The 15,625-nt window shown below is 39.3% G+C and overlaps 2 protein-coding genes across 2 annotated transcripts in view; both read right to left on the bottom strand.

Moving 5' to 3' along the window:
• Nat10 (N-acetyltransferase 10) overlaps positions 1 to 2,664 on the bottom strand; it is a 35,030-nt gene extending 32,366 nt beyond the window's left edge. The window contains exon 1 of the mRNA XM_042691353.1: positions 2,504 to 2,664. The gene's annotated coding sequence lies outside the window, so the exon portion shown is untranslated. The remainder of the gene's footprint in view (positions 1 to 2,503) is intronic.
• Positions 2,665 to 7,119: 4,455 nt separating this feature from the next.
• The window catches only part of Caprin1 (cell cycle associated protein 1), a 43,763-nt gene continuing 35,257 nt past the window's right edge, over positions 7,120 to 15,625 (bottom strand). The window contains exons 16-19 of the mRNA XM_042691714.1: positions 12,693 to 12,887; positions 10,964 to 11,064; positions 10,515 to 10,578; positions 7,120 to 9,004 (exon numbers count right to left, since the gene is read on the bottom strand). Coding sequence (XP_042547648.1) covers positions 8,940 to 9,004; positions 10,515 to 10,578; positions 10,964 to 11,064; positions 12,693 to 12,887 — 425 coding nt within the window. The 3' untranslated portion in view covers positions 7,120 to 8,939. The remainder of the gene's footprint in view (positions 9,005 to 10,514; positions 10,579 to 10,963; positions 11,065 to 12,692; positions 12,888 to 15,625) is intronic.

A 15,625-nucleotide genomic window follows, 5' to 3' on the forward strand; every position in this document is an offset into this window, starting at 1 on the left:
CAGCCCAGGTACGGGGGTTCATGCCTTTAATCCTAGCTACTTATGAGGCTGAAATCCTGAAGAGCACAGTTCTAACTAGCTAGGGCAGAAAATTCCATCCACAAAGTAAGCAGCAAAAAGCTAGGCTATAAGTGTGGCTCACATGGTAGAGCACCAGCCAGGCAAGCCAAGCCCTGATTTCAAATCTCTTACTGCCAAAAAAAGAAAGAAAATATATAATATATACCTATTTCTAGAGCATTTTCCCAAACTACCAATATGGATCTAAAAAGGTGTGGGAGCACAGTTAAGTAGTAGAGTGTTTGCCTAGCATACAAAGGCTCTGGATTCCATCACAATACAACTACAAAAGAAAAAAAAGAGCTATGAATATAATTGCTTATGGGAGGCTAGCATAGCAAGACAGACACCAGAACAAGATATATTTGCTTGTGAATGGTAATTAATTCTTTATCATTTTGTGGGGAAAGCATGGAACTAAGTTCTGAAATCAGGGCCTTGCACTCACTAAAAACTGCCTACCACTTGAGTCATGCCTCCCAGCTCTTTTTTACTTATTTTTTAGATAGGATCATACAGGTTGTCCAGGCTAGACTCTGATCATCATCCTCCTACCTACACTTCCCAAACTGCTGAAATTACAGGAATATACCACCATGCATATGTTGAGATGGGGTCTCCCTAACTTTTTGCCTAGACTCTCCTTGGATCCTAAGCCTCCTGATTCTGTCTCCTGAGTAGCTGAAATTACAACCAGTGGATCATTTGCCTTTTAGTTTTATTTGAAAGTCCTATCATACTAATACAATCTGAGGGAAAAAAATTACGTTACTTCTATGATGAAGCATTTCCTAGAGTGACAGGAAACCATACGGAAGCCTTTGTGCAAAGAGACCTCTAAAATTATTATATGAATTTGAAATGTAGCCCAGTGGTAGCCCAGCATGTAAAAGGCCCTGTGTTCAATCTCCAGTACTGTCTTCCCCCACCAAAAGTTTGCTGCAATTATACACACACACAAAAAAAAAACAACAACAAAAATACCCATGATATTATGTTGTAAAAATAACCAGGTATGCTACTTAGAAACTCTAGCCCTCTGCATTCTGAAGTTCATTATCTGAACCTTAATTAAAACCTCCCAATCCTAGCATGGATACTGTATTAGTACATTTTACTATAAAGACTTATCACAATCAACACCTCCCTGTTTATCAGGGGCAAGTAGTATGAAGAATTCAAATATCCTAAAGCAGAAAAGTGACAGAGACAGGATTCACACTTAAATTTAAGTGACTCCAAAGCTTGAGTTTCTTCCCCTTTGCTAAATACCTCAGCTTGTAGGTCTATGTGGCTAGACACATAAAGAACCCACAAAAATCAAACACCACCATGTAACTTGAGAGGAGGGTAAAATGGGGAGCCAGAACTATGGAAGGATGAAATTAATCAAGATGAATTGCACTCATAATCTGACTTGTGGAAATGAAAGCCCTTTAAACAACAACTTAAAAGGAATAAATTTAAAAAAATAAGTATCAGTTACTATTTGGGACTTTCTGTTGTACTTAGTGTTAGGAGTCTTACAAGAAATACCAAACAACCACCTTCATTTCAAGCCTTCATTCTTCCTGAAGAAGGAATTGAAGATGAAGAGCTACAAATGGGTAAAAATTAAATGTAAAAATAATAGCTACAGTAAGGGATCTGATGGTCTGAGATGGATGTGAACTTGAGAGACAGATTAAAGGAGGTGAAAGGAAATATGCTCTTTTTCTGTGTATATGTGTCAGTACAGGAGGCTGAACTCAGGGCCTGGGTGCTGTCCTTGAGCTTCTTTGGCTCAAGGATAATGCTTAACTACTTGAGCCACAGCTCCACTTCGAGCTAAAGTGCTTAATTGGAGATGAGTCTCTCAGATTTGTCTTCCTGGGCTGGCTTCGAACCGCAACCCCTCAGATCTCAGCCTCCTGAATAGCAAGGATTATTGGCGTGAGCCACGGGCGCCCGTCTAACACGCTTGTTTTTAATCCAATCATGTGTCTATGTTCGCAGAGCACGTGCGTGCCAGGCATCGTTGGGTGTGCTGTCAAACTAAATAAGCTCCAGTAGTTACTGGAATACGCAGCACAAGGGAGTACGTGAAGTGTCCGCGAAGGGCGGGGGCAGTTGAGTCCGGAACGGTCTGCGGGCTGGAAGCTCAGTGTCGCAGCGGGGCACTGCGGGCGAGCCCCGCGCAAGGCCCCTGCTGTCACCACTCGCGGCCCACCTCCGCTCAGGTCGAGGGCCCGCAGGGCAGGGGCCCGGCCGCCCGGCCCGCACCGCGTCGCCGGCTTAACGCAGCGCCCGGAACGCACGTCCCGAGCAGCAGCGAGCGGAAGGAGGTTCGGCTACGAGGAACAGGCGAGGGGGGAGGCCAGCGGCCCGGGCCGGCCTGCTCCGGTCCCGGGGGGAAGCCGACGCCCACCTCCGCACGCGTCCCCAGCCCTCCCGCCACCCGTACCTGCTGCCCGGGCCGGTGGGCTTCAGCTGGCGGCTAGACGGAAGCACGTGGACTACCGCCTTCCAGAGCTGGAGGGCGCCGCGGACTGCCCGAGCGAATGCCTGACTCCTAGTTGTCGGAGGCCGCCTCGCTCCCGGGGTTGAGCGGCTTCCGCCCCGGCGCTGATAGGCAACGGACACGCACGCGCACTAAGAGCTCGGCGAGCACGCCGTGGGACCTTCCAGGGCGCTGTCCCTGTGTGATGACGTCAGCGACGGAAGCCGAATGGCCTAGACGGGCGTCTACCGCAGCTGCGCGTATCCCCGCGGGCTTTTGGCGGTGCCACGTGGCCTCCCAAGTCATTGTTTCCTGGGCAAGTGTGTCAGCCTCAGTACCTCAGTAACCACCACAGTTCTAAGGCTAGCAGCAGACAGCCCCAACAGGCCAGCGCAAGCACGTCTGGGCTTTCACTGCTGGGTGGAGTAGGAGAAGACTGCTTTTTTGACCCTTTTAATGTGAGCGTATTGACTTATTCATCGCGCATGACTCTCCAGCCACAGACCTAACAGGACTCCGGTAGCCGTTCCACACACTAATTGTGTGATTGTGCTCATTTGCAAGTCCCTCTTAGGATGTTATCTGAGTGCTGAAGTTCGTCCCAGTTACCAATCCTCTGCCCAAAGGAAACCACTACCGGTTTATTTTCCTGCTGGGGAGGGTGGATCACCTTCCAGAAGCACATCCAACTACTTGAGGTACTTCTTGAGTACCACAAAATTAAATGTTCTGAACAAAATACGTTTCTTACCTTTGAAATTACTTGTCCATATAGATAAACCAGTTCAGTACTCACCATTTGTTTATTCTTTTAGCAAAATGTCAATATGCTACACACTATTCCGTTCAGGAAGGCTAGACATTAACATGGTCTTGTCCCTCAAGAGATTTTTGAAGCTCAAAACTCTATGCTATTAAAAATAAGGTACCCGAGTACTATTTCAGAGATGGGCAGGAAAATCCTCTGAATTAGCCAACACTGGATGGAACACAAGGCTAAATGTACAATAAACCTTGAAGAGTATTTGAGTGATAACGAGCAGATTGTAGACTGTTATGCAATGTCAACCACAGAATTTTAGTTGTGACAGAAAACTGGAGGTTGGGCAACAAATAAATGACAAATTCCAATGTGCCCTCTACTGAATCTGACTACTACTTAAAATATGCTCTGGGACACGCGAGTGCAACTATTAGTTACTGTTTTAGAATGGTGATAGTGGTGGTCACAAGTGTCAGAATAGCTCAGGAATTACATAGTTCTAAAAGAAATCAAATATAGTGGTAATAAATCTACTTCCCTGGGCAATGAGATGATGGTTCCAAACAAGGTAATTAAGGTCAAGTTTCAGCATTTGAGACAGTCAAAACCTACATGTTTAGTTGTTTGAAATTTTGTGTTTTGGGGCTTAAAACACGGAGAAACTATAATACTGATCTTATTTTAAATCAAGGGATTGGATAATTTGGGGAAAATTATGAGTACAGATCCAGCCAGAAAAGCATGCTTCCAGGAACCAGGACAGGATAATGAACAGGCCAACGAGATTAAAAAAAAAAAAAAATCTGTAGAATCCATCATTACCATCCCACATTTTAATTGGCAACTTTCACAAACAGGAAGCTACTTTAATAAAATACCTTTGCTTTAAACACTTGCAGAAAGTATCTTTTTATGCCAGCCCTTAGTCTTGATCTAAAGGCCCTGGGCCCTATCCCTGAGACTTAACAGTCTACCTACCACCTGAGCCAAAGCTTTTTAGTAGTTAATTGGAGATGAGTCGTCCCTACCTGGGCTGGCTTGGACCCACAATCCTCAGATCTCAGCCTCCTAAGTAGCTAGGATTACAGGCTTGGGCCACCAGAACCCAGCCATTGTTTTGTAAAATACCAATTTTACTAAGTGACCCACTAACCCCATCTCCATGTTCATACAGCTTAAAAACTGTTTCCAAAACTGAACATGAAATTTAACTATGAAATTGTTCATATTGCCTCCTATCCCTTTCTCAAGCCTCTTAACCACTAATATTCTTTGCACTTCAACCAGCCTTTAGTCAGTAGAGGTTGGCTCAAAATAAACTTTCCTCCAAGTTATTCATGTAGGTTACACTTCAACTAGTCTTTCCTGACATTAATAGGATATAGTCTTGTATCATCAACCATGTGCCTTCACTGCCATTTACTACTTTGGGGTCATCACACTGACTACAAACAGCTCAACTGAAGCAGAAACCATGGTGGTTTCTCATCATGGAATGGCCAGCATTTCACAAGATAGTTATGTTGAATGAAGCCTTAGCTCAAGTAGTCAAGTCTAGTTGAAATGCAGCATTTACAGAAAGCTAATACAAATAAGAATATCCTTAATGCCAAGGGCAGTTGGCTCATGCGTGTAATCACAGAAACTCAGGAAGCTGAAATGTGAGGATAAAAGTTGGAAGCTAGCCCAGGAAGCAAAGTCTGTGAGACTCCAATAAACTTCTCAAAGGCCAGACGTGGGCTGTGGTTCAAGTGGTAGAGAAAAAAAAAATCTCAGGAAGTGCCCAGGCTGAGTGTAAGCCCCAGAACTGGGGCAAAAAAAAAAAAAAAAGGAAAATGCATACTAAATAATACACTAAATTACTGCCTTGAAGAGTTCAGGGACAAACTGCTAGTCTCTCACAGTCTGCACTGTAGGATCCAAGATACTACATGAAACTAGATTTCAGAAATGTTTGAAGTAGGGTATTCGTAATAGTAGAAACAGACAGAAGTCAGTAGTCTAGGATTCTCAGAAGATGAAAGCACCACCAGGTTTCTCTCTCTCTCAGAACATTTCTTTGGAAATGGAAGTGTGGCTCAAGTGGTAGAGCACCAGCCTAGAACATAAAAGCTAAGCTGAGAGTGAAAGGCCCTGAATTAAAACTCCAGTACCAGCAAGGAAGTGGGAGGAGGGAGAAGAGCATTTCCTCAGTAAAGTATGTATGTGAAACTAAAGGTGAGTTTGCTCAAATACAATTAAAAGTTTTCCTATTATGGAATTGTTAAAACATTCACTTGTCTTTTTCATAACCTATATAGAATTTAAAATGGGAAAAAGAATAGAAATAAAACTACATTTTTCTACTTTTTGTCTCATCACTAATTCCATAAAAGGGTAACTCAAGTTTGAGGACAATGATTTGAAGTGTGCCTCAGTCAACAAAATTAAATGTCTAAAACAAACTCAGTGAGGTGCAGATTCAAGAGCTTAAAAATCAGAATGGATGGTTCCTGCCTGTAATCCTAGTACTCAGGAAGCTGAGATCTGAGGACTGAAGTTCCAACCCAGCACAGGTAGGAAAGTCTGAGATGCTTATCTATCTCCAATTAACCACCAGAAAATCGGAACTAGTGCTGTGGTTCAAAGTGGTAGAGCGCTCACCTGGAGCACAAAAACTCAGGGACACCACCAAGGCCCAGAGTTCAAGCCCCATGTCCAACAAAAATAAAAATTAAAACCTAAAAAAGTAAAAACAAAAGGGGAAGGGTATGAGCTCAGTGCTTACGTGCATCCAATTTTCCTTCATTAGCTAAATCACTATAATTACAATGGAACAAAATCAATTGCCTATGACATGTTAAAAAGCTGCTTCCACTACCTTCTGCACATAGTCTCATTTCTATTTCAAATGGAGTCTCCCAACTATAGTTGTATATATAAGGAAACAACTATTAAGTTAATTGACTTAAAATATTGAAAGGGCATTTGTTCTAACATCAAGACACACTGATTAAGGAGGGAAAAACACTTCTATATTTTTGGGGAGTATTTAGGACGTAGAAGTGAAAGTACCCCTAATCAAGGTAATTGATAACTTCAACCTTTACTAAAACTTTTAAAAACAAGTTTCAGTATTCAGTGAGATGACTGGAAATTGTGTAAATGCAGAAGTATTTTATATGTAGGCTTTCTATACCAAGACAAATTTGTGACAACCATTTCATTGCAATTCTCCTAAAAATATGCATTTGACCCAATAGTCTTTGTAACTAAGACAAGCATTTACATACAGAGTATACTGAATGCTAAGATTCAAATCATAATGGAACTTCAAAAAAAGTTCTCTGCCCAATCAATGCAGCATTTGTTTCAGAAATATGGTCTGAAATGCTAATAAATAAAAGGTTTACATTTAAGTTGTCATGACAGAAAGCCCCTTTCTCCTTGGATGTTTTGAAAAAACTTTAGAAACAAAACTGAACACTTCAGACATTCACATCTGTACTAATGCACAGAAATTTGAACTGCAGAAGGTATTTTCCTCTATCCTATCTCTGAGTACTAAATACGGATGAAACTCACTTTTTGATTTTCAAATGACAAGAATATTCTAGACAGCAAATTTAGTTTTATGTAAGATTGAACATTTTAGGAATTAGCCAATGAACTGTTAATATTTTACCCACCTAAAATAAAATACAGCTAACATATGGTTGTGGTACATCCCAGGTAGATGTCATATAAAGCACGCAAGGTGAGGTGCTAGCAAGAGAAATACTCATTTGCAAAAGTAAACAGATAACCCTTCCAATATGATGTACCACAACCACACATGAAAAGTCAAGAACTTACTTTTATTTATTTTAAAATAAACATCGAAGATTCCCCCATTACCCACCACCCTACAAAACTTTTGAATGTGGAATGTTCAACAGCCTATCCATTTTAGGTTACAAAACCAGCAAAAATAAAAATAAAAAAACCTCCAGTTCTCTAATGATGAATGTTTGAGAATAACTGTTTTGTTTTTAAGGAATTGAATTCCTATTGGAAAAATTCCTTAGCTAAAGGCTAAAAATAAAATTTAATTTCTGCACAGAAAATACCATTAACTTAGTAGCCTTTGCTTAATAGGTGGGCGTAATTCTCCATAAAGTCAAAGTGGAACGAAATAACAAGCAGCATTAAGTTCTTAGGCACACAGATCTAGTGCTCAAACTGCTAGCACAAATTCCAACACAGTACGTATGACTAAGCCACTACTAAACTCTCCATCTCTATCAAACTCAAGACTCTCCCTATGCATCTAAGAGTAAGAATTACCACTCTCACATAAATGCCTCCATGAGACAAGGAGAATTCAATTAAAGTTCAATTAGACAAAAGTGTGTATAATACAGCTGCTGGAGATAACCATTAAAATTTGTGACACTAGCAATAAGTGGGGTGAATCACACAAGCTGCTAGCTGTTGAACTCCAGTGTTTCAAAATACAACTTTTATAAACACGTTTTATTTGTTTTATTACCATGAGAACTGAAGTTATTGACTGTCATTTCCCTAAAACAGGGAAATCAATCTAAAACACATACTGGTGCTTTTCAAAAGATAGCAATTTAAATGGGTGGTAGCAGCAGGCATTTTTATCTTTTTCTTTAAAGAACTCTCAAGCTGCAGGAAAAAAAATGTGACCAAAAGGTGTTATGATTATCCATTAAAGATTTTCATCAGTACCTGAACCAATTTAGGTGACAATACAACAAAGATTCAAGGATTAGTGATGACGATACACATCATAAGGAATGATCTATACAGATAGACATATCTATATAGATATATATGTATATATAGTACCAATCCTTATGAAAGTCTCAAAGAAACTGTTAATAGTTCAAAAGGTATCTAAATACTTCACATTAAATATATAAGCAGCCTGTCCAGATTATATCCCATTATTTGTTGCATATTTTTCAAAAGGTGCCAATCAAAGCCTAATTTACATTCTGGCTGTTTTATATAGTATCAGCTGTTAAGCAACTTACATGTGTTTTTAATCACAGTCGTTTGGCCAGATGAACAGTGCTGTGTCAAAGCTAATAGCCAGCCTTACATGTGTGATTAAGGACCCATGCATAATTTGGTATGCATCTAAACATTCTGTGCTCCAATTTAAATGGAAATACTGTGAAATGCAGTTCTTCTGCCAAACCACACTCCACTCCCTCCATCTTCCTTTCAAGGAAAATGTCCTAGTTTTTTCAATTACCACTGAATAACTCTGGGGCTAATTTGTATATTTTACCCAATGTCAAAAGCCAAAGTTACTCTTTTTCAAGCCACTTCAAATAACTATGGAGATATTATTATCCCCTAAAGTATACTGTTTTACTCCTAAGCAAGGGTGAGGAATCTGAATATCATGTGCAAGGCTCAAGATGACGCTTAGGACAGAACATGCAGAGTAAAAATAGTTTCCTTCCATATCCAGGTAATATAAAGCTGACAATTGTAGTCCTGTCTTTATGGGATGAAAACAGTCCCTTTACAATAAGTTTCCTGAAAGGGAGAACAAATAGATAATAACTCTTCTGGTAACATGTTATGGTACACTGGCCAGTGTGTTTTTGGCGATTAAACATAATCCTGTGAATCAGATTAATTCACTTGCTGAGTGTTCATTTGCGGCATCCCTCTGTTGGGTCTTGGGGGCCCTCCACGACCTAGAAGACAAAAATGGCATTTGATTTTTCTTTCAAATATTATTTGTTTTGCCTTCAAGCAGATTTTCATCTGAAGTCAAGAAGCATGTAGGCAGCTTGTCACCACATTATTAGGTTTAAGAGGTCAATTCTTCAGTGTTCAAGTTTCACCTGTCCTGGAAGTTGTCATGCGCATATTTGCTCAAGTTCTCTAGCTAAAAAAAGAGTAGAGCTAATGGAGTATTCCACCAGTACTCATTCATTCAACAAGTATTTATTGAGTGCCTACTATGTGCTAGGCACTGTCATCAGGCGTTGGGAATAGATACAGCAGTAAAGACAGACAAGTTACCTGCTCTCATGGAGCTTACATTCTAATGTACACTCTAGCTTACATTTCAGTATTAACATCATACTATCAAAATTAATAAAAGCACCAGAAGGAAAACAGACCTTATTACCTAAACTGTTAAAAAGAAACTACATAACATTCAAAATTGTATAATGACTTATAACACAAATTGTTTTTTACATGCTGTTAAAACAGATTTTTAGCTATCAGTTAACTCAATTTTCATAGAATATGCTACAAGGTGGGAAAGAACATAACCCACATTCACATGCAAAGACCTCTGATACTTCAAGTCAGTAATTCCCAAGTGATCCATGTGGAAAAAAACACACCTTTTGCTGGCCAATTACTACTAGCACTCAAAGTACTTTTTAATTTGTCCTTAATATACATTTTATACATGTTATGGCCAAAAACTAGATAAAACCTATTTTTTAACCTTCCAATCAGAGAACCATTTAGAACTTTAGATTACATGAAATGCTAGCTTTATAACTGTTAAACAGGTTAACTTCTTGCCCAAATAGGAAGTGATTTTTCTCTAATAACAAAACAAAACAACTCATCTTGCAATATTTAAGTATAGTCAAACAAGTTAGTAAGAATTGGGGATGTTACTTGACAATCAAAAATAATTTGGTACTTAAAGATCACTAATGGTGTTCCAAAATGTATTCAGATTTTCATTAGTTCTACTACTTCTAAATGGTTCTCTATATGAAATTATGGCTTATCTGGCCATTAAAGGGTTTCTGGTCCTAAAATATAATATGCAATATGCATGTTTCAAAAATGAAAAGATAATAAATTTATATAAATGTTTACTCTCACTCCAAAAATGTCTTACAAAAATGTTTCAATAAGTACTTCCTAAAAACATTTAGCAGGTGTTAGGACCTGAAAAAATAATTTCCAGTTGGAAAAACACTTTTTCTGAGGAAGAGAAAATGTTCTTGTTCTTAAGACAGTTTGTATATTAACAGGGAAAGTCGTTCAAAAATTAAAATTTGGATTCAAGATTAAGTTTTAGAAACAGCATTTCATTTAATCCCTAGCAACAAGTCTGAAAAAGATCAACATATTCCTAACATGTAACCTACATGCAGACTATGAACAGCTCTTCCAAGGCCAGAACAGAAGCTCCACTTAGGAGCTAGGATCACCACCACAAAATATTACCTCGTGGGGCTCCCCGTGGTCCACTCTGCCCAGAGCCTCGCTTGAAATTCTGCTGATATCCATCCTAAAAGACAAGCTAGTTAGTATTAAGAAAAACTAAATTTTTCATATGCATATTTTATTTACAAGAATATAAATAAACAGTATCAATCAGAAAGTGTCATTTAAAAAATGCTTGCCCATCTACCTTTCAGTTTTACAGTCTAATATTTACAAAATACTATCATAGCTAAAAGCTATTGTGTAAGTACTATATTTCTATTATACTGACATAGGCCTCTTGAAGATTCCTTTTCTTTAAACAGACTTTTATGAAGTGACTTTTCTAGATGAAGTGAAAAGAAAAGCAGAAGGCCATCTTTTTTTCTATAACAAAATGCTTCAGATATCAAATAACTACCCCCCCCCCAAATTCCTTAGTTATTAAATCCCACACCGTATTTACCTACCCGCTGGTAGCCAGAGTAGTCTCGGGGAGCACTGAACTGAGACTGTGTGTAACCACTGTTTGGAGTGTTAGAGAATGAAGGGCGGTAACCATCATATCCTCCTAAAATTTAGGACAAGAAAAATAATTTTTTCCTTATTCATTTTTTAACTTATTAATGAAAAAGAATGGCATAATTATAAGCATGCTACTTATTCAAACTAATTTTGAACTACCTAATAGATCTAAAGTACTAAATGCCTTAGAAGATAAAAATTTCAGGCAGGTACCCACTGCTCACACTTCTAAGTAGCTACTTGGAAGACTGAAATTGGGAGAATTATAATTTGAGGCAAGCCTAGGCAAAAGTCCATGAAGCACCATCTGAATTTTTAAAAACTGGGTATGAGAGCCCATCAATCATCTACTACGGTAACGTAAAACAGGCACATTATAGTCCAGGAACATACCCACAGAAAAAGCAAGACCCTATCAAGCAAATAACCAATGTGAAAAAAAATGCTGGGGCAAAAAAATGGCTTAGCAATTGAGCATTAGTCCCCCAAGTTCAAACACCTAAACTGCCAAAAGCAATGAAATTTTTACACAGCCACAAATATACACAAAGACAAGGAAATCTCCCTAAGACTTGATAATATCTACAAAACAATTATCCCTATTAGCCAGGTATGAGGGCTCATGCCTTGTAATCACTGGTAATATCAAAGCTAATCAGGAAGACTAATGTTGAAGCTAGACCCAGGCAAAAAAAAAAAAAAGTCTACAAGACCCCATATTTCAACCCATTTCAATAGCAAAGTGAAGTGGCATGTACCAGTCAGCTATGCGATAGGGCTGAGATGGGAAAGGGACTATGGTTCCAGACTATTCCAGGCATAAAAAGCTCATAGGGAAGCCTCCATCTCAACAGAAAAGGCTGTATTAACAAACTGTCATCTCAGTTGTGGTAGGAAAAACAAGAAAATAAATCTCTAGGCCGGCCAGGAAAAAAAATTACCTGATCTAAAAAATAACCAGAGCAAAGTGGGCTGGAACCATGACTCAGTGATAGGGTACTAAGCACCTGACTTCAAACTCCATCACCAGCACCAAAAACAAATCAACAAAGAAAAAACTTCTACATTTGGCAAAAACAAGTAACAAAAAATTTCTGTATAGCATTTCATTAACTGCATTTAAGCATAACTCAAGTGACAGTGCCAGCCACAAACAAACAACAAAAAAATTCTGTATAGCATTTCATTAGCTACATTTAAAATATACTTAGTGGAAATTTAAGCATAACTCAAGTGATAGTGTCAGCCACAAACAAAAAGGCTGCAAATAATGAGTTTAAATCACAATTCTCAAAATAAAATTAATAATGAATAATACATAAATGTTAAAAGTTGAACCTAAGAGGCTAATTCAGAGATACATCTCTCCTGAAAACCATCCGACATGTTTTACAAACCAAAAAACAACCAACTTAAATAAAAATCCTACAAGTTCAGGGCTAGGAATGTGGCTCAGTGGTAGAGTACTTGCTTAGCAGGCATGTAGCCCTGGTTGATTCCTTAGTACCAAATAAACAGAAAAGGCCAGAAGTCACAAGGTGGCTCAACTCATAGAGTGCTAGCTAGCCTTGAGCAAAAAGATCAGGGACAGTGGTCAGGCCCTGAGTTTAAGCCCCAGGTCTGGCCAAAGACAATCCTTAAAGTTCATTACAACTTGCATCTCATTGCTTTTACCTCTGAACCCATTGGCAGGTCCCCGGTATCCATTCATCAAGCCTCTAGCACCACGGGAACCTCCACGAGACACACCACGACTATTGTAATAAGGCTGACTGCCCCGAGGAAATCCAGTGTTCTGTTGAGGAGGCTGCTGGTGGTTGCCGGTCACTGGATGGGACTGGTCCTGGGAACCGTGGTAAGTGCCAACTACTACAATAAGGAACACAAATATTATACAGTCCCATTACCATTTGTTCTCTTACATGCTTTCAGGTTTAAGCAACAATTTTTACATTTTACAGTCCCTTAAAGTGTTGGGGGGGTTTTGTTTTTATTTTGTCTGTTGTGGGGCTTGAACTTTGGCCTGAGCACTGTCCCTCAGGCTCTTCAGCTCAAGGCTAGTGCTCTACCACTTGAGCCACAGAGCCACTTCCGATTTTCTGGTGGTTTTTATTGGAGGTAAGCGTTCCATGGCTTTTCCTGCCTGGGCTGACTTTGAACTGCAACCCTCAGATCTCATCCTCCTGAGTAGTTAGGATTACAGGCGTGAGTTACCGGCGCCCAGCTAAGTTTAATGTTTTTTAATTTCCAGATTAATGAGGAAAATTGAACATAAATGATATCACTGTCTCTTTCCCACCCATAGATTAAGCTGGAGGGCTGGGGGCAGAGGAAATGGATACAAAATTTCCAAACCTTCCAAAGTAGAATACACAATGTTACCCTCCAAATAAATTACGTATACTATTATATACTGTACGCACTATATACTATTACCTTCTGAAAAGTGAGCCCCTATGAAAACAGTGACTTAAAAAAACCTAGCAAGTGGCTAGCCTGTCCAAATATCCCACTTTGGGGATAAAAAAATACGTTTTGTAATTTTTAAAAAATTTATACAATTTTTTAATTTTTATTTAATTATCTTATACCCACAAGGAATTTCTAATATATTCTCGGTTTTCACACATTGTGCAGTATAATGAATTCCTACAAAGAGGAAATGTTATGACTTTGCCAAGTTAATAAATAAGCTTCACTACTCATATTATTTTCCATAATCTTTTATATTTTTGATACTTAAAATTGTCTCACAAGGCTGGACACCAGTGACTGACAGCTGTAAATCCTAGCCGCTCAGGAGGCTGAGATCTGAGGTATGTGGTTGAAAGACAGCGGCAAGAAAGACCAGAAAACCAGAAGTGTCGGTGTGGTTCAAAGTGGTAGAAAACTAGCCTTGAGCAAAAGAGCTCAGGGACAACACCCAGGGTCTGAGTTCAAGACCCACCATCAATCCTCCCTGCCAAGTCTCACAACTTTCCTGCCCCATCTAACTTCAATCCACAATCCTCAGATCTAAGCCTCCTAGAGTAACTAGGATTATAGGCATGAGCCACAGCCACCTGGCAAGAACTGAAAATTTTCTGTTTTTCCTTTCCTTCAAAGGGAGTTACAAGGTCCCACTACATAACCCAGGTTAATCAATAACCTTGAATTCAATGTCTTCATGCCTCAACCTCCTAAGTGCTTGTAATAGGTGACATCAAATTCCTTTTTAACCAGTAATTTTATTACTAATATCAAATATCAACTGTAACGAACTCACATCAAACCAATTCAAAATACCTTTAAATAAACAATGCTTACAACACACCAGGCATGTTCCCACACAATGAATCTTGTCAGTTAACCAATGCAATGGTACCCCTATACAACCTTATTCTAATGAGATGATAAAGACAAATGAGTCAAAAAAAAACTCAGCTGCATTTGAAGAGTGGAGATAGGTGTCTGAGGTGATATTTGAATAGCAATATGAAAGTACTGCAGCGGGCCCAGTGGCTCACACCTGTAATCCTAGCTACTCAGGAGGCTGAGATTTGAGGATCATGGTTCAAAGGCAGGAAAGTCCATGAGACTCTTATCTCCAACTAGAAAACCAGAAGTGGCACTGAGGCTCAAGTGGTAGAGCCCAAGCCTTGAGCTGAAGAGAGCAGGGACAGCACCGAAGCCCAGAGTTTAAGGCCCACAACTGACAAAAAAAAAAAAAAAAGGACTGTGACCAAGTATGGTACAGTGCTGATGCTTGTCATTTCAGCTACTTTGGAGAAGATGCCAACTACTGACAAAAAGACAGCAAGGGAAGACTCTATGGCAAAGAACAAGCCAAGCATTGTGTTATAAACCTATAATCATAGTCCAAGGCAAGTCCAGGCAAAAAGTGAGACCATATGAGAAAAGCAACTAAACCAAAAAGTGTTAGGGGCATGGTTGGAGGAGCAAACCCCAGAACCACACCTGTCAAAAAAAAAAAAATTTCAGGAGATCAAGAACATTAACACTGCAAGTAGCACTGTAGCTCAAGGCCGAGAGTTCAAGCTCCACAACTGACAGCCCCCCATTAAAAAAAAAAGGAAAGAGAAAAAAACATCCACTCGTCTTCTAAAAGGATTGGCTACTTTGTTGTGCAATTCCAGTTGTATTCCTAGAAATTACCCAAAGACCTAAAAGAACCTAAAAGAAGTATTTGAAATATTACAAATTTCAGAAATCTCTACCTGCATTATTGTGATAATAAATGGCCAAAAAGGACTTTACTTCAATCCAGTTCGCAAAGTGAAGCAGAAGTCTTATGCAGAAGTTTTAGAAATTAGCACAATAAGTATCAAAGCAACTCCTAATTGCTTTCTAACTGACCTATTGCCAAGTACCATGCTACCAGGTTACAAACAATGAGCAATTAAAATTATAAATTATACAGCTTTGTAACCCTTTTGTACAACTACATCATCATCATCATAATAAAGTTGGAGTCGGGCTAGGAATGTGACTTAGTCGTATGCCTAGCATGCACGAAGCCCTGGGTTCAATTCCTTAATACCACACAAACAGAAAAAGCCAGAAATGACACTGTGGCTCAAGTATAGGGCGTTAGCCTTAAGCAAAAG

This window comes from Dipodomys spectabilis, unplaced genomic scaffold (genome assembly GCF_019054845.1).
Source record: "Dipodomys spectabilis isolate Male_0828 unplaced genomic scaffold, ASM1905484v1 ptg000145l, whole genome shotgun sequence".
NCBI classification, from domain to species: Eukaryota; Metazoa; Chordata; class Mammalia; order Rodentia; family Heteromyidae; genus Dipodomys; species Dipodomys spectabilis.